Raw genomic sequence first — 19846 nt, 5'->3', positions numbered from 1 at the left:
GAATAAAAAATCTAAAAACATCGACGATGAGTAAATATTTTTGTTCCAACTATTTATGAATTTCTGTCCATTAAGTACTGCATAATACTTTTTCATGAATATTTTATTGAAATGTGATGCATTGACTATAATTTACAGTATTTTATTTTATCCGGTGTACAAAGGTTTTTTACGTGCGGCACTTAACATGTTAACAATATCGGATGAGGTTACTTGACGAAGCATAGTCCTCAGAGTCGGAATATGATACAGAATGCTTGGTACTCGATAAACCTTACAGTGATAGCGTTCGAAGATGGGCTGACAAAAACTACATCAGTTCTAGTATAGCGTTTTATGTGTGCATTATTTGACTTAGATGATGATTTGTAGACCTAATTTGACCTAATTTTTTTCTACAAATCATCATTTAGTTCGTTACAATGAATACATATGAACAATTAAATGATTAATTTTTATTAATACCGTTATTCTTTTCTTAAACACTTAAAAGTAAAGAGTAAGTCAACTAACCCCACAGCCGGGGTTTGTTGAGTTATTGCTCTTACTAATCTAAATATGACAAAAACTGCAACCTAGGCTCAATTAAAGCGATTTTCAAAATTAAGCCTGTACCTATACCTAAGTAAATGTATAAACTTTTGGTAAGCAATAAGTCAACAAAATATCAATGGTTCAATTGTAAAAATCAGACATGTTAAAAATTAGTCAATTAGCCCCAGTCTTCCCGAATTATAAATAAAGGGAGGTGATGAACTCTTAGATGGGACAGGGACAAAAACTGATGCCAGTCAATAGCTAGGCTTAGCACGCGACTGTTTTGGTTATTTTTACTGATTTGTCTCGTTGAACAGACAATACCTCCTTAGGTCTGATCGTAGATCTTCAACCATTCATATGCAACCTACCCCTAATTGTATATCAGATACTTAAATAGGTATTTACCTGCTTAAATCTTATTAGAGACCATATACACTGTTGATATTCAATCTACCCTTAGTTGTATATCAAATATTTAAATAGGCATCTACCTGCTTAGAACTGATCGTAGACCTTCAATTATATTGATACTCAATTTACCCATAGAAAGTAGGTTTACAGGTGCTATACGGCGTATTGACAGTAGAGGTCTGCAACGGACGGATATACTTGAGTCTGTTCGCCCGTTACCCGTCGTGTTTCGCTTCGCCCAAGCCCGCCCAAGGTCTACATCCATACAATACATATATCTATGTAGCCGCCCATGCCTGCCCGAAGTTGTCGTCGTAGCGTCTGATCTTACCACTCTTGCCTGCGCCGTTACCCGTTGGCACTCGTGTCTTCAGCGACTTTATTTCACTTTATGAAGGAACAATGTGGCGTGCATTGAATCGAATTCAAGAAATTATGGATACATGCAGAAATTTGATTCAATTTGAAATCAAGGATTAACAAAAATACTTGTTTTTACAGAAAAATATAATAAAAAGTTGTAATTATTTTCCTTTATTATAGAATAGTATCACAGAATATGGGATTCATTTCAATCACATCATTTTAATGTATGTATTGATTAAAATTGCTGTAAAAATACTTTGAAATATTATTAATAAACAAAAAAAAATAAAAACAAAATCAATTGACGAAATAGTATTTACTTGCATAAAAGTAAAAATGTAGGACGAACTGACAAAATTTTGCATGAAACAACAAGCATATACATATATATTATCAATTCATTTCGACAAGAGAAGAACATATTTTCAAATACAGACGGAAAAATTCCATAAAAGTCCCGCCCCCCCCCCCACCCGATTAAATGGTCTGCATCACTACAGACCTGTACATACAATTACACATTAATTCACTGCCGGTAATTACAGATCTCGGATGTCCGAATTCGAAACTCTGCATGGGATGCATTAATAACAATATCAATCGTATCACCGATATTACTCCCGTGATAACAGTCGTAATACGAACATTAAACCATTCGATTTCACGGTTCAATTAATACGGTAACCAATTATCGTTGCAGTAAATGGCCATTAAAGGGTCACGGCGTGAGCTCAACCGAATTATAACAAATGCGAAGGTTAATTAAGCTTGAAACACCATATGCATTGTGTATTGTAGTTTCAATTCGGAATGTGTCACGTTCACTCGTGAACGTTTTTCCTTATCACTTTGTCATTAGCGAACGAAAGTGTGCACGAGGGACAACATCTTGAAGAATCTCAGCGAGAGCGAGGCGTAGTTGACGGCGATCGGTGCTCGCCTACAGCTACGTTATCGATTTCGCCATAATGGTGGCGGACTGCACACACATTATGCAAACATAGGTGTATGTAACAATTCACTGTTTGTTGAAACGCGAGCGCGTACGACGGTTTCCCGATTATATCGTGTGAGTGCACGATACTTATGGTACGTAACGTCGCGCTGTAGGTACCGCCGATAAATTAGGATCACCGAACGCGAAAATTAGATCGGTTAGCAGGAGAGTTAATGAAATTGCGTGTAACCTCATTCTGCGTCTTGCAGCAAGTACCTGGTATTGCTGTATCGTGCCTATAATGTTTATTGTTCGCGAACTTCATCATATAAACAATTTATTTGCACTTTTCTACTACTAATAACAGGTACCACACATCAAGGAAAATTCTGCAGCACCATTAACATATATTTAATCTTCGGAATCGTCATTTGTTCAATTCAATTTCACCTATTCAGAAATTTATTTAGAAATCTGCAGACAAAAATTAGAGTACTAAACGGATTATTACAGAAAGTTAACTTTAATGTATTTGATTCTAGAATGCAAACTCATGGATGATACGAAATTTGTTTCATACATATGGTTGATGGTCTCATGGTAGAAACATAGTCATGACACAAAATCAACATTCCAGGGTTATGAAATATTCAAAGTTCATTTATTGTAATTAACTTTAGAAAACAACACTTCTTTCAACTTTACACCATACACACGGTTTGTCCCAAATTTCCGAACTGAAGTTCAAGCACTAATTTTTCATATGATATTCACGTTTTTCATCAACAATAATTAGTGAAATTAGAATCCTTTTGAAGTGATATATTGTTCATGATGATTATACAAACGCTGGAACGTAAAGCCGTGTGAACGTTGAAATGATTGTAGATTATCAATTTCTTTGTCTTCATTTCCAATTTGAGTAACAGGAATTAGTTTCATGTAGCTGAATTAGGCGAATACAGTAAATCATCAAACTGCGAGACATCATTTGAAACCAAAATGTTGTGTAAAATAATTACTAGACTGCGGATTTTTATACAAAATGACATTTTACGAAGTAATTTGTACAGACAAGAACAAATGTAGGAACTTATTTTTTTCTTAAATATCTTATTGGATTCAAACTAGAAAAGAAGACGTGTTGCATTTGATGAAAGTTTTGTCTTTTAGTGTATACGATAGAGCCTATAAACACATGAAATCCGCAGTCTACTAACGACTTTTGAATAGTGATGGGTAATTGAGCCGTTTAAGCCGGAGCTCACTGAGCTGCTCGAGCCGGTCGAGTCGTAGATCCGGTTCAAGCAGCGGTGACGAGTTGCGAGCAGAACCGGTTCTACAGAGCTGAAAGGAATCCACCCAGCTCTACAAGCACTGGATCCACGACAGGAATAGTCCAGTCGAATTAAACTTTTTTCAAAAAATATCTTTATGTAGCTATGTTTTTACATGAAAGTGTTCGGTAAGTCATTAGAAATGAAATGTATACGTTTGAGACTCATGAAAAGTTGGAGAACATTGTTAAAAGAATTCGAAAAGAATTGAGAAACATGTTTTTCCCTTGCAGAAGGAAATGTAAAGATTTTAGAGAAAAAGAGGTCAAATAGAAAATTTAGGTATTAGAAATATCTACAAAGTGAGATATAGTACGTTAAAATCGGTCCACACGTTAAGTTGCAAAATAATTCTAATTGTCGAAATAGGCTGTTTCTTCAGTTGGTTAATACTCGAAGGGATTTGACCATAGAGGCTTGAAATTTTAGGAGAATATGTTCTTCATTACGATTAAAAAGTGTGTCAAATTTCAACATTAAATATTTATTCGTTTTTACAAAAAGTCATTTATTTATCCGAAAAGCGTCTTCGGAAAAGTTAATTTCTACATCTTTGGTAAGTGGGACAGTAACCAGAGGGTGTATTTTTTACAGCTGGAGAGTTGTACTATCATGCACACTTCCAGGCGAAATAAATTATTTAAATTAAGGGGTCTCCCTAGTGTGACGCGCTAGAAATAAGGCAATCTTTGAGAATTTTTTAAAAGTAGTGTGGCTATAGCCGGAACTAGAACAAAAGAAAATCGACAAAAAATACAAAAATGGCAAAACTTTAAAAAAAAATTTCACTTTTCGGCAAAAAATTTGTTAACTTTTTCAGCCGCAAAATTCGAATTTTGCGAATAAGGACTTTATTCTAGTTCCCGCTATAACAGGACATGTACTGAATATATATGTTAAGCCTCAAGTCATTTGGTTCAGTAGTTCTTGAGATATCATGTTCGCCAGGTCGAAAAAAGTCGTTTCGAGAAAAACGCGTTTAAAAGTTTAGATACTGTTTAACAGGTAATAAATTATACTTACGATTAAAATTAAAACTTACGATTATACTTACGAATAAAATTCCTGTATTGCTGCATTTGCATTCTTCCTAGCAATTCGAGCCTCTTTTGTCGCCTCGAGGTGCTTTTTTTCACCGAGTAAAATTCGCCTGGAGTCTTGCGTATCCGCAAAACTTTTGGCTGCTAGTCCAATCACTATGCCCATCGTGTTGAGTATTTTTACAATTGACAGATAGCCATCATTATATATTGCAGTGGCTAAATAAGATGCTATCTTAACCGTTTTTGCCCCAGAATATATGTTTGGGAGCAAAGTGCCAAAGTAGGCCGTTAAAACTCTCATTATTGTTCTGTGTGTTTCCACCTAAACATCGTTCTAATAAATTGTCTTGAGATAAATCAGTATAAATGGGTTTGATAACTTGTACAAGATCACGTCTCCACTTTCCAGTAATTTTTTACCAGATGTGCTGGCGAAACTTACGCCCTGCTCTGCAGTGTAACGATTTCCGCCAAATTTTCTTTTCCTGGTTCTATTTCCAGTGGCTTTTAAATGTTGCTTGTCACTTTTCTTAGCCATTTTCTGTCGCTTAGGTCACTTCTGTTCTGCCCGAAGGTCTACGACGAACTGAATCATTCACCTTTGTTTATATTTCCCGTAATTCAAATATGCTACAATTAGACGTTTGGAGGGGTCCTTTTAGCACAGAAGGGGATGATTGAGGTAGCCGAGTCGTAGAAAACTCTGGGAGTAACGATTTTACATTACAAAAGAATCGGCCTTCGCTGCAAGCGTCGAGCGCTCCGACTGTATACCTGCGCGCCCGGTCGCGCCACTACATTTCATAGCTCATAGCGTTGCCAATTTTTCAAATTCAGCCGTAATGCTTTAGGAATATGTTCTTAAGTTATTGAACTTTAAGAAAAAGCAAAAAAAAAAAAATCGATTTTTTTGACCCGTCACACTAGGGAGACCCCTTAAATCACCCAAATATGGCTCCAAAATATGGGTATCTTTTGTCCTCGTAAACAATTTGAATATCTTCTTCAAGTTCGACTGTATCGAATTGCTGTATATGTCATTCGATAGCTGCTATGTTTCTACACATTTTCAAACAAAATATTCCACTCTACGTTAACTAAGAGCCGAGATAATTTTTTTTTTAAATCACTGTAGCCTCAATTTTCAATTAAGTGTTCAAATTTAGACGACGTCTGGAGGAAGAGTTGAATTATCTGTTGTTTTATTTTCGAATGAATCCATTCAGAGACTTCTCTGATAGAGATCAACAAAGTACCGGTATGCGAATGGGACAGTGCACGGAAGCGGAGTAGGGAGAGCTGGCCGTGCGAATGTACTCGAGTCGGACAAATTTAGGTTTTCTTTGCAACAAATGACCGTAGAACGATGATTTTCTTTTCAATTTGGGGTAGTTCGACGGGGTATTAACTTGCCAAAGATGTAGAAATTAACTTTTCCAAAGACGCTTTTCGGACAAAATAAATGACTTTTTGTAAAAACGAATAAATATTTAATGTTAAAATTTGGCACACTTGTTAATCGTAATGAAGAACATATTCTCTTAAAATTTCAAACCTCTATGGTCAAATCCCTTCGAGTTTTAACCAACTGAAGAAACAGCCTATTTCGACAATTAGAATTCTTTTGTAACTTCACGTGTGGACCGATTTTAACGTACTATATCTCACTTTGTAGATATTTCTAATACCTAAATTTTCTATTTGACCTCTTTTTCTCTAAAATCTTTACATTTCCTTCTGCAAGGGGAAAACATGTTTCTCAATTCTTTTCGAATTCTTTTAACAATGTTCCCCAACTTTTCATGAGTCTCAAACGTATACATTTCATTTCTGATGACTTTCCGAACATTTTCATGTAAAAGCATAGCTACTTAAAGTTATTTTTTAAAATCGGGGTTTTGAAGTCTAATTCGACTGGACTATAGGCCGAATATTCACGTTTCCGACGCGATGCCAGGCAACCTAAACGTGTGAGCAGCAGTTGGGAGACTCCGTTGGAATCCCACTGTGGCGGTTTTACTTTTTATATTTAATTGTATTATAATTTCACTTTGTAACCTCTCAGTAAAATAAAAACTTGAAAAATATTAATTTGTGAAGTATTTAAAAGAAAGGAGATGAATTTTTTCCTGTTCAATATTAAAATTTTATATTTTATACATACATATTCTGTTATATATACAAATAGTATTCTTACAATTAGATGTTACCATTATTTTAACTATTGAATGTTACGTTATAAATATATTTTCATTCGTTTTAAAGGGTAAGCCGGATAATCTCATAGGTAGTATTTACTGAGGCACGTATTAATAGTTTTTTTCTGATTTTTCAGTTGAGTATTTTAGTTGTGAAAATTCAAGAACGTTCTCAATTTTTGGGGGATTTTTGGTAGGGTGCGTCGTTGTTTTAAAAACGCCGTAGTTTTCAACGTTTTTCCGTGAAAAAATAACTTACAGATATTTTAAATTTTTATATTTTCATTATTAAGTAAATATATTATACGATTGTAAATATTTCCATATTCAGTAAAACAGTATATAAATTGTAGATTAAAATATTAATACTACAAATATATAATACATTATACTTATAAATAAATACTATACATTCTTCAACTTCTACAATTTATATACTGTTTTACTGAATATGGAAATATTTACAATCGTATAATATATTTATATAATCCTTTAACGCTCAGACTCTTAACTCGTTAGTTCAAAGTTATGAGACTGATAAATATATTGTATCTTATTATTTTTAAGTCCAAACATCAATACCTATTTTTTAATTTTTTGTCCTCGATCAGAAAAGTTAGATATTAATCGGTAACAGAATTGGACGCACTTGTAGAATCTGTGTTGAACCGGTGCTACACTAGGCGTGAAAGAGTTAATAAAAGGAGTACAGACATTTAAAATACCTGTAAATTCTTTTTTCACGGAAAAAACGTCAACACCATCGGTCTTTGATTTTTAAGACTACAACGGGCCCTATAAAAAAATCTTCAAAAAATTTAGGACATTACATATGATAGTATGTCGTTACTGTGAAAGAATACATATGGTGCTGTTAGAACTTCGATGAGAAAAAATCTATGTCTAACATTTTTATTTTTTGAATTTTTACAACTAAGATACTCAACTAAGAAAAGCGAGCAAAATTTATTAACATGTGCCCCAGTAAATACTACCTATCAGATTTTTTACAAAATTTTTGCATGCCATTAAATTGGGACTTTTGACCCCCGATCCGGCTATAACCATTAAAACGAATGAAAATATATTTATAACGTAACATTTTAATCTCATGCAATAGTTAAAATAACGGTAACATCTAATTGTAAGAATAATTTTTGTATATATAACAGTATATGTATGTATATAATATAAAATTTAAATAATGAAGGGGAAACAATTTATTTTCTTCTTTTTATTACATTATAGCCGACCACACAGTCCGATTGTGTGTGTACCGTTTTGGGTCAATAATAAAAATACGTGTGACTGAAGGTGATCCAGTTACATTTTATTCGTCGGCAGCTCTCTGGGCAGTCTCTGACGATTGAACGCTTCGACAAATCGTCGTACATTCCCCCGCTCCATCCGACGAGTCCATCGAGCTCATACATTGTTGCCCGTCGCGCGAGATAACGCTAATGCAACGATGAAACTTTTTTATTTTAGATTCGTTGTTAATGAAACTTTTACTAGTATATTGATGAGATTTTCTGATTAAAAAAATACCAAATATGACATAATTTGGATCATATTTACTCATGTAGAAACTGTTAATAGTTCATATTAGTTCATTATCGATTCTGATAAATCATAAGTACATATAACCCAAATTGCGTCGTGTTTGGTATCATTTTAATCAAAAAAATCTCACCGATATGTTTATAAAAGTTTCATTAATAAAGAACCACAAATAAAAAAGTTTGATCGTTGCATTAGAATTGTCTCACCGACACCCGGGAATGTAACCTTTTTGTGGGCTCCCTACGTTCAGTCGTCGGCTCGTGAACGGGAAGCCGTCTCGGCGCGCTGCGGCAACGAAGCATACGATTGCCGAGTTCCACGGCCTCCCCCACCAGTGGTGGGGATTACACATGGACAATAATCGCATATCACCGAAGAGTCAATAATCGCGAGCACTCTATACGTCAGGCATGTCAAACTCATATGATATTACGGGCCACATGATCTATTTTGTATTAAGTTGGGGGCCGCATGATTTCAATGTTCAAAAAATTAATAAAATACGATTTTTAGAATGATTATATTATGTATTATGTATTTATTAGACTCAATGTCAAGCTCAATGTATTGTATATTATACATACATAGTCGTTTTATATTTCATGTCATTTTTTAAACTAAAAAAATATTTTACATTTTATTGTATATTATATAATATACAATACATACATAGACATTTTATATTTCATGTTATTTTTTAAACTTAAACTATAAATATTTTATATTTTTTATAAAAAACAAAAATAAAAGTTATAATAAGAAATAAACAAAATCACAGTTTAATATTACTTTTGAGAAGATATTTTACATCGTTTTTCACAAAGCAAGTCATCAGATAATTTGGTTGAATATATTGAGCTGATGCAATTTTTAAAATTGATGATAAATGTTGATCGGTTAATCTTGACCTTTCTGAATTTTTGTTATTTTTCATTAAAGAAAATAGTTGCTCGCATAAATAAGTGCTTCCGAACATAGCCATTATACGCGTAACAAACGATAACATTTTAGGAAACCGATCTACAGATAAATATGTATAAAAATCTGGAATTCCAACTTCCATACATTTTTGCTTCAGCAAAGAATCACATTGGATTTCAATTAATTCCATTTGTAAGTTTTCATCAACAATTTCAATATCGATAGATAGAGGTGAAGTAAAAAGACGAAATTGTAATTCACAGCTTTTAAAATCAGAAAATCTTCGATCGAATTCCGTTTCTAACAATTTAATTTGGTGAGCATATTCTGTAAATTTTAATTTAGGTGATTTAATCAATAGATATTGACAGCTTTCAAAGTGAGACAAGTTTTCTTTTTCTATTTGTTTTCGCCAAAGTAATAATTTTTGTTTGAAAGCGTTAATATTATCAAATAGCGTTGTAACAACATGATTTTTGCCTTGAAGCTTAAGATTAAGTTGATTAAGATGACTTGTAATATCAACTGAGAAAGCCAGGTCCTTTATCCATTGTCCATCTTTTAATTCAGCACATTCATAATTTTTTGTTTCCAAGAAAATTATGATTTCGTCCAGCAATTTGAAGAATCGTTTTAACACTTTATGACTCGAAAGCCATCGAACTTCCGTATAATATGGTAGATCGGTGTATTCACATTCTATATCTTCCAGAAATGAAGCAAATTGACGATGATTAAGTCCACGTGCTCGAATATAATTTACAATTTTGGTGACTATTTTTAAAACATGTCCGATATTTAAAACTTTGGAGCACAGTACTTGCTGGTGAATAATACAATGAAAATGTTCAAAATTATTATTACCATGCTGTTTGCATGTTTCTTTTAATCTTGCAACAACTCCTTTAGTAATACCGGTCATGGTAGGTGCACCATCAGTTGCAAGACAAACGAACTTTTCCAATGGTAACTTATACTTCTTCAAAACTTCCATAAGTGCATCAAAAATATCAGCTCCAGTGGTTGTATTATGCATAGGAATGATTTCCAAAAGTTCTTCACTTATTTTTAAATTGACATCGCATCCGCGAATAAAAACGGCCAGCTGAGCGATATTTCGAATATCTGTACTTTCATCAATTGCAATAGAGTAGGCTTGAAATGTTGATATTGTTGTATTATGCTGATTTCTCAAATTCTCGGCTATTTCATCAATTCTGCTGGCTACAGTATTTCGACTTAAACTTACACTTTTAAATTTCTTTATTTGTGCTGGACATAATACTTCCGCCGCTTTAATTAAGCATTCACTAATAAATTCCCCTTCCGTAAATGGTTTCGATCTGCTTGCGATTAAATGTGATAATATGTAACTAACTTTTACAGCAGCTGTATTGTCTTCAACACATTTCGTGAATACACTTTGTTGTTTTTGAAGAATTGATTTCAATTCCGACAATTTGTCTTCACGAAGTTTTGCAACGTATTGGTCATAGTTTGTTTTATGATTTGTGTCATAGTGCCTTTTAAGATTATATTCCTTAGCAACTGAAATAGAGTTTTTACATATCAGGCATAATATTTTATTCTTGTTTTGGACACAAAAATATTGCAGTTCCCATTTTTCTTGAAAATTACGATGTTCCTCTTCAATTGATCTTTTCTTACTCATTGTTATTGAAGGTTGATTATATTTTTATTAAATAACTTTGTAGTTTAATATGAATAAAAACCAAAATCCACTTTAGAGTTCAAAATATGATTCGCAAACGATTGAGCAAACACTGCACTTTGTGACGACTTGGACAAACATGTGTCGTGTGTCGCATTAGATCGCTCCGCGTTCTATCATGTTTCTGATCGTCTTGTGTTTTTATCTCCGTTCGGTTTCGACCGCCGCTTTTCATTTGACGCCTCGCGCCAGCGTCAACCAAAAAGTTCAAACTTTTCAACTTCAAGCGTCAAAGCTTGATATTTAAAAATATTTAAAAAGTCTCGGCGGGCTGCAACCTATGTATTGGCGGGCCGCATGCGGCTCGCGGGCCGCGTGTTTGACATGCCTGCTATACGTGGTACGCTATATTGCAGTTTCGCCAGTTTAGTTCTCCTTTTCCACAGATTAACTGTGATGGCGCCAAAAACACTGTTACAATCGGTCCCATATAATAGTCCGGGAACCAGTGAACTTTTTTCTTACGTCATTTGATTGCAGCTAAAAATTTGTGAGGCTTTAGTTAACTTAGTCAGAAATGAGAAAATCGTAGTCTGGCAGCTTGGACACGTTGCGTTTAGCAACATTATAGTATCAAAGTTGCAAAAAATTTACAATACCCTTTCGTTATTTGATTACGGCTGAAAATTATTTTGGTAATAGTTTAAGTACTAAAAAGTCATAAAACATATGTCTGGCTGCCCACCCACGCTGCTAAAGTTACTACGTCTATGCTTAGCCAGTCAAGAATTTCTATATTTTTTATGTTATTTACTATTATCGAAATAAGTTTCAGCCGTAATCAAATGACGAAAGTGTATTGTAATTTTTGTACAAATTTCACACTACAATGTCGCCAAACACAGCGTGTCCAAGCTGCCAGAGTACGATTTTCTCATTTCTGACTAAGTTAACGAAAGGCTCACAAATTTTCAGCTGTAATTAAATGACGTAAGAAAAAAAATCACTGGCTCCCGGACTATAAGTGTCCAGCCCCTGGTGTACGACCTTCTCCGGTGACCGACCCTCGGGCTACTGTCTTACTGTGTAACACACAGAATGGATCACGCATGAATGAACAGTTAAACTTGTTCTCCTTTCAGTGTAGCTTCTGAAAAATGTTACCAATATATTTAGGAGATTGTCCTGATGGAAATAAGTTCAAACACGACATAATTTGAACTATTTTCAGTATTACATATGTTGTTCGGAACGCAACATTAAGGGGGTGATTATTTAGAACATGGTACTTAGCACCGATTTGAATGAAATTGAAATATGTTGTTAAGACCATCATTCTGAACAACTTTTTCCTATACATATAATAGGCGGTCTCTTCTAATTTCCGAGATTTTCGCGAAAAACAGCTCCTACTAAACATTGAATTTCGTCCATACATGCACGTTCATGGCATGACCGCTTATCTCCTGTTTCTATAAATACATACACAACAGTCGGCAAACAACAGGTGAACTTGAAAATCACACTTAACCAACTTCAGAGACTTTGAATACTGACATCAGTATAATGCTTTTGATCAGTATATTTTTTTGTTCTTTAACTAGCTCTCACCTACTCAAATCGATATAGTGTTTTGAACAGTATTTTTATTTGTTTTTAACTAGCTCTAAGCTACTGAAATCAGTATAATGCTTTGAACAGTATTTTCAGTTTTTCGCGAATATCACCTATATGTAGATACAATGCAGTATTACTGATTTGAGTAGATTAGAGCTAGTTAAAAACAAAAAAAACATGTACCTATAGATTTACCAAGTAGTAGACAAGAATAAATCGATTCACCCGTTCTATCTGTTGCCTTCTTCGCCGCTCCGACGTATTTATAAAAAGAAAATATTAACGGCAATCTCTGCTGACACATAGGCTGTCACGAACGTATACGTATAGACAAAATTCAATTTAGTAGCAGCAGCAGTTTTTTGCGAATATTTCGGGAACTAAAAGAGACCGCCTATTATATGTATAGAAAAAAGTTCAGAATAATGGTCTTGGCAATATGTTTCAACGTCATTGAAATCGGTACTGAGGACCATGTTCTAAATAATTACCGTAAAAGTTTAAATGTTTATTCATGCGTGATTCATTTTGTATGTTTACAGTGTTTACACTGTAGCCCGAGGATCTTTTGTCGGTGGATTATAGGGGACAATAGGGGTGTCAGATAGTCTCCGCTGTACTCATCAAGCTGTCACCTGAGCTCGCTCGAGCGCTCGACCCGAATTGAAAGAACTATTGGCTCGATCCGGCTCGAGCAATTCGACTCGATTACCCATCACTACTCTTGAAACCAAAAGTTCCAATCGCCGTTTTTTCCACTATTTTGAAGAAGAATTATCAGAGCCATCTTCCTAGTTTCTATGATTATTGTGAACAGTAGCTAGGTTTCAGGTTTCTTTAACCGAAAACTATTTTTAATATTTGATGACAAAGAATGTCATTATTTTACAGGAAACTGCTGTTCTAATTTCATTTTGGAAATTTTTGGGACAAACCGTGTACATAGATACTGATCTCGTTAGTTAATTGTAGATATTTTTAAATATATACCTACATACTTTGAGATTATATTTCATATAGAGTGGAGGGACTCAGAAATGTATAATGTTTACTGTTGAATATCATAATGGCTTGTAAATATGTTAAAAAACTTATGAGAGCCAAACTATGTATAATTTTCATGTTATTATACTTGCTACAGTCTATCCATCAGGTATATACTATACCTACTCGACAAATACAGAGAAAAGCTTTAGGTAAAATCCGACTTTTGATTAGTAGAATGTGATAACAACACGCGTTAAAATACCAATAGCAAGCAAAGCCCAGGTAAAGATTTTTTGTGTAATTAGTGAGTATAGTATTAATCAAATAGGCTGATTGTATCATATTACGGAGATACATTGGATCTGTGATTTGATACCGGGATACTGGGATATCAATTTTCTAGACACGCTGTGCTTGCCCCGCAGATACCACTGAACAACAAACTGCTCTAATCCGTTCGGTTATTAAACATTGTACGCATACTACTGTAAATAGCAACGTACATCGTGCAATGGACAACGAAAAACATATTGCTGACGTTGAAGCAAATATTCTTTTATTCTATTGTTTTATTCCAGTTCGAAGAGTGTTTATTACTTGCTCATTGTAAACCAGAATATTCAAACGAGTATTTGCCAAATGTCGGCATATTTTGCATCCAACAGGGCATTTTTTATGATGGAAGAAAACCATCGAAGCAATAGCATCTTGTACTCTATCATTCACTACAGTAAGACTTTGTGATGGAAAAAAAAACCATCTTGTTGCAAACTAGGGCTACTACTTGTACCTGGGTATCCGTGAGATACCCAGGTAAACAAATATTACTCCGGTACCCGTGAAATATCAGAATGTACGAGATAGTCGAGAATCTTGATTCGAGAGTCGATCATTTTGTTCGATCGATATCGGCAATGAACGGAAAAAACTGCGAAAAATTGAGAATGATATAACCTGCACGTTACGATTACGCTTGAATATCTTTCGAACCCTTGAATACCTTATAAACATTTACGCGTATAAATATTGTAATAAAAACGCTACTAAATATTTGGAAAATAATATTGCAATATTCTTTTGTAATCAGTAGTCACATAAGAATGAGTAAGTCATGTGAATGCTATTTGTAAGTAGCGCAGTATACGCGGCTGTGATAGACTCCCGAATCGAAATTCTCGACTGTCTCATGTATTCGGATGTCTTATGGATACCCGAGTATCTCACGGGTACCCGGGTAATTTTTGTCTACCCAGGTATCTCACGGGTACCCAGGTACCCGGGTATCTTATAAAGTCTCTATTACAGCTCTATTGCAAACATAAAATGGTGACGTCCACAGAAACAATGGCATTTTGAACAAACGACAGTCCATTCCAGTCTACATACAGTCTAACAGAATAATTTTTGTGTACGACCTTCATACGCAGTTTTTCGCAATGGATGAAACATTAATCAAATTTATACGTTCACACCTATGATTCATAAACTACGGCGTATCGGACAAAATGCACAGCGGTTATAATCAAACTGAATGCGGTTTCCTCACCAGTTGAGCGTGTTAGTGTATACGCGATTCATGATCGTGGTACTACCATAATGGTTATTTGAATACATATTGCGTCCTTCGAACAATATTGGAGATCAAACTTCATCGCTCCCTTTTACGAAGTTTCCTTTATATAGAAATTAATTAACTGAGAACTGTAATATACCTACCTTTTGTCGTCACTTTTATACATACAATTCAACTTGTCCGAACAACGAAAAGGTAAAATAAATTCAAATGAAGAACTGTATTCTACAGTGCGTGGCATAACTATAAAATCACCCTACAAATTTCAATTCTTATGTGTTGTGAATGAAATAAAAACGAACCAGGTATGTCGTGTCTGAAATCGTGTGGAGGAATCATATTTCTTCGAAAAGGATAGATTATATTCCCCTAAATAAAAGTGGTCCGTTTTTATTTTAACCACAATATAATGAGGATTGAAAATTTTCGGGTGGTTTTATAGTTATACCACGCAGTGTATATATTACGTACGAATGCAATTCAAATTAAATCTTTAGAACCACGAAATTTATATAAAACATGTGTATATAATTTGTAATTTATTTACGGTATTATGACATTATAGCAAATAAAATAAAATCATAGTGTATACACATATACGTGTGCACATCTGCTTGGCAGAACTGAAAAAATCGACTTATTTAACATCTTATATTTTTTAAATGATTTATCCACTCCATCAATTTCACATGTACTATATGATATTTTAATTCTATAAGAATTTGTAGCATGGAATATAACAAATGATCAATTTGGTGTGAAATGGACTTCTAATATTTGTGGCACGAAATGATCTGTTCTAAAGTACTGAAAGTTTGTTCATTTTCTCTTAGCAGTTCGTACAGATATAGTTATAAATTATTAGAATTATTATTATTATGTTCCCTTTTAGTTTTTAAATATACACTTTAATCTTACACCAACCCTTGCATTTATTCCACAGCGTACATAATCTGAAATCGCAATCATCACACGAATATGAAATCGAAATCAAATCACATAATTTAGTGGTAGTGCTCCAATTATATTGAGATTTGTCGAAGAGTGGATTTTAGGAACAGTGAAGCTTGCTAATTACACGTTTCAGATAATGTGATCGCTCGGCACATACAGGGTGGGAAATTTACACAGAAACATGTAAATAATTCCACTGCTTATGATTACAGAAAAATTTTTAGAACAAAGTTGAAATGCTTGAAAGGATAAAGAAAATAGTGAAAATAAAAATTCTCTCGTGACTATTTGTTTTCAAAATTTCATAGTTGTTAATGATCTGTTTAATGGAATAATATATTTTGATCTCATGTTTACAGTTCGACCATTTAATCTACAAACTTCTTTAATCCGAAGAGAATTAATATTTCCTGACATTATTAGAAGCAAACCAATTTACATATTTATACCTTAATCTAAAAATCATATCGTATTTATTTTAGTAGGTATATTGCGTTTCAGTGACTACTGAATATTTAACATATGTATACAAAATTAATATAAAATTATGTGCACAAACAACGGAGATATTTAATTGTTCTTATTCAAATGCACCACCATATTTATTTATTCCCAGATTCATTAATAATAATTGCATACGTGTACAAATGGACCACCTGGTGTGTGATTGTTAAATACTTATACTCACAATCAATAGTTATACTCAGCGCGGACAGAAACAGAATGTAAAAGATTTTTCTGTACTAGAAATTTTTCTCCCATAAAGAGACAATATTTTAATTGATTAAATATTTTTATCCAATATTGTGTACAATAGTATAAAATGTTTTCGATAAAAGTATCTAAAATTTGGTACATGTATCAATCTCTTCTACCTAGAAACACAAGAGTTGACATTACACGTTCCATAAATGTGTACTTTCCTAAATTTACTACAAAGTTTGTTAAAAACACCTACCGACCGTAACAGTATTTATCAACAGTTACAGATACTCATTTGAAACGCTTAAATATTAAATTTCGAAGCATACATGCGTATATAATGTGTAACAATTACTAAAATTAAAATAAATCATTTAAATATAAAAAACCACAATATACAAATTGACAGAAGAAGTAAATTTTACCTATATCTTAATTTACACGGAAGATCAGTTCCTCAGAATACCATGTAAATCGGAATTATGGTTTTTTGTATGATAAACCGTGTAAATAGAAAAAGAACAAAATGCACAATAATTTAGTCAATTATTTAATTAAATTCATTTATTTCAACCTAAAAGAAAAGTAAAATATAAATCAAAATCTAAAAGTATCAGTTTATTCATGAAATAACAAATATATGTATAGAGCTATATATAATTCAAAAAGTACAACGATATGCACATTTCTGCTACTAAAGATTTACTGCGCTAATTAATATGAACGACTTTTGTGTTTAAAATAGGGGGGAATTCCCTTTTTTAGGTTTAATGCCATTGTTAACAAACGAACGGTACTAAAAAATGACTGTACAAATATGTGTGCAGCATAAATGTTTATTTTTAACAGTTTTTATTTTTGACAATTCGTTACTTTGAAAACCATACAAAAGCGGAATCGTGCAAAAAAAGTACAGTGTAGATGGGTGTACTAAATTCGGATCGTATGAAAATAAACGTTTTATTCAACAAAATCATTGCAACTTCAGTTATTGAGAGTAACATAGTTTTATATTTGTTGTATCACAGTTACAACGAAGTATAAAGCACGTTTTAGTTCGCATTTCTGTCGGCAAGGCCGATCAAGAAGCACGCAGAATGAAAGGACCTTTTTCTTAGAGCTCGTTAAAAAGTTCCACGGCTGAAATGGACCGCAGCGAGGCACTACGGAATTCCGGGGGATCCAGCAATCCCAAAGGAATCCCATTGCTCCCTTTACGCGAGTTTGCTGCATCGACACCTCCTTTTGAAGACACTAACGGGCAGCTCCCTGTTTTGTTCCTTCGCTATCAGTTCTTTAAGAAGAAAACATTCTTATCATTACATTCGCACCTTCTATGTATAATTATGCAGATCATTAAATTCTTGAATATCTTCCTACCATTGTGCCAGTTGGTGTCACAATTTTTAAGAATGTAGTGAATTCTGACTGAAGACAGTGTCCCAGGATTTACTTACCGAGGATTTATAGAGGAACTACTCAGGACTAGCAACGCGGTTATAAAGAGCATTTAACAATGATTCTGCGACCAATTCATCGCTTTTTCAACTACCTTCTGCCTGGCTCCGTGTTTCCCTTACTATCGATAATATTGAAAAAATTGTCACCTACAATCGGATAGCTTCATAATATGGTAAGGATAATAATCTACCACGAGATCGTCAAACCTTGATTTAGTAAAATCATTTATTTACTTACAACTAATTAATTACAAATTGTTTTTGCATTTATTTCGAGAACAAAATGAATTAACAGATTAATCAAAGTATTGTCCATCGCTGTTTACTACTTTTTCCCACCTCTCAGGCAATTTTCGAATTCCATCTCGAAAAAATATCTCGTCTTTTGAGGCGATCCAAGTTACAAGCCAATTTTCGATTTCTGCGAAAGAAGTGAATCTGTGACCTGCCAAATCGTGCTGCATCCGTCGGAACAACCAGTAATCAGAAGGAGCAATGTCCGGCGAGTACGGCGGGTGCGGTAAAATATCCCACTTGAGCGTTTCCAAATAATTTTTCACAACTTTTGCGACACGAGGCCGAGCGTTATCATGCAGAAGAATGACTTTGTCATGTCTCTGATCGTATTCCGGTCGTTTTTGTCGTAATGCACGGCTCAAACGAATCAATTGCAGCCTATACCGATGGCCCGTAATGGAATCGCCAGGTGGTAGCAACTCATAGTATACAACACCCTTTTGATCCCACCAGATACACAGCAGGACCTTCGAACCATGAATATTCGGTTTTGGTGTTGATGTTGAGGTCGATGGCAATGATTGACCTGGCATAGCGTAGTATTTTTTCTTCTTGGGGTTATCGTAGAATATCCATTTCTCATCCCCAGTCACAATCCGATGTAAAAAACCCTTTCTTTGTTGCCTTTGAATCAGCTGCTCGCAAGTGAAAAATCGCCTTTCAATGTCTCTCTGTTTCAGTTCATACGGCACCCAATTGCCTTGCTTGTGAATCATTCCCATGGATTTCAATCGTACGGAAACTGCTTGTTGGGTAACTCCCAATGATTCTGCAAGCTCCTCTTGAGTTTGACTCGGATCTTCATCGAGTAATGCCTCCAATTGTTTGTCTTCGAATTTTTTTGGCTGTCCAGAGCGCGGGGCTTGTCTTCAACGCTAAAATCACCATTCTTAAAGCGTCGAAACCATTCCCTACATGATTTATCAGTTGGAGCATTGTCACCATAGACTTCAACAAGCATTCGATGTGCTTCAGCTGCACTTTTCTTCCAATTAAAGCAGAAACCTAAAACCTCCCGGAAATGCTGCTTAGTTAACACAAAATTTGACATATTCAACAAAGTAAAAAACAGTGGTATTAAATGAAACTCAAAGCAATATAAACTGAATGTTATTGGCAGATATCTCAGAAACAATTGAAATCAGTTGTCACTATGAAACAGTCATAACAGCCAGAGCTATCTTTTGAAGACGGACCGAACTAATTTGTGCTCCCAATAAATTAGCAAATATTATTCTCATGACAATCCTGATACATTAATATATATG

The 19846-nt window shown here is 34.2% G+C and overlaps 1 protein-coding gene across 1 annotated transcript; it reads right to left on the bottom strand.

The window, feature by feature from the left end:
* Positions 1-7586: 7586 nt before the first annotated feature.
* LOC107192797 (general transcription factor II-I repeat domain-containing protein 2-like) lies at positions 7587-10988 on the bottom strand. Its single transcript, XM_015582133.1, has 3 exons — positions 10955-10988; positions 10181-10864; positions 7587-7627 (listed from the first exon to the last, which is right to left on the bottom strand). The coding sequence occupies exons 1-3, from the start codon at positions 10986-10988 to the stop codon at positions 7587-7589; spliced, it is 759 nt and encodes a 252-aa protein (XP_015437619.1).
* Positions 10989-19846: the final 8858 nt, after the last annotated feature.

This window comes from Dufourea novaeangliae, unplaced genomic scaffold (assembly GCF_001272555.1).
Source record: "Dufourea novaeangliae isolate 0120121106 unplaced genomic scaffold, ASM127255v1 scaffold391, whole genome shotgun sequence".
Classification (NCBI taxonomy): Eukaryota; Metazoa; Arthropoda; class Insecta; order Hymenoptera; family Halictidae; genus Dufourea; species Dufourea novaeangliae.
Note: the sequence above shows the minus strand (reverse complement) of the source record. Positions and strands in the feature narration are given on the sequence as shown.

Bases quoted from the DNA above. Each gene is read 5' to 3' on its own strand.
- LOC107192797 (XM_015582133.1), bottom strand. From the start codon at position 10,988: ATGAGTAAGAAAAGATCAATTGAAGAGGAACATC. The intron at 10,865-10,954 runs GTAATTTTCAAG...ACTCTATTTCAG, and splicing joins ATCAATTGAAGAGGAACATC to TTGCTAAGGAATATAATCTT. The intron at 7,628-10,180 runs GTAATAATAATT...ATTTTTTTATAG, and splicing joins AGAAACATGCAAACAGCATG to GGCCCGTTGTAGTCTTAAAA.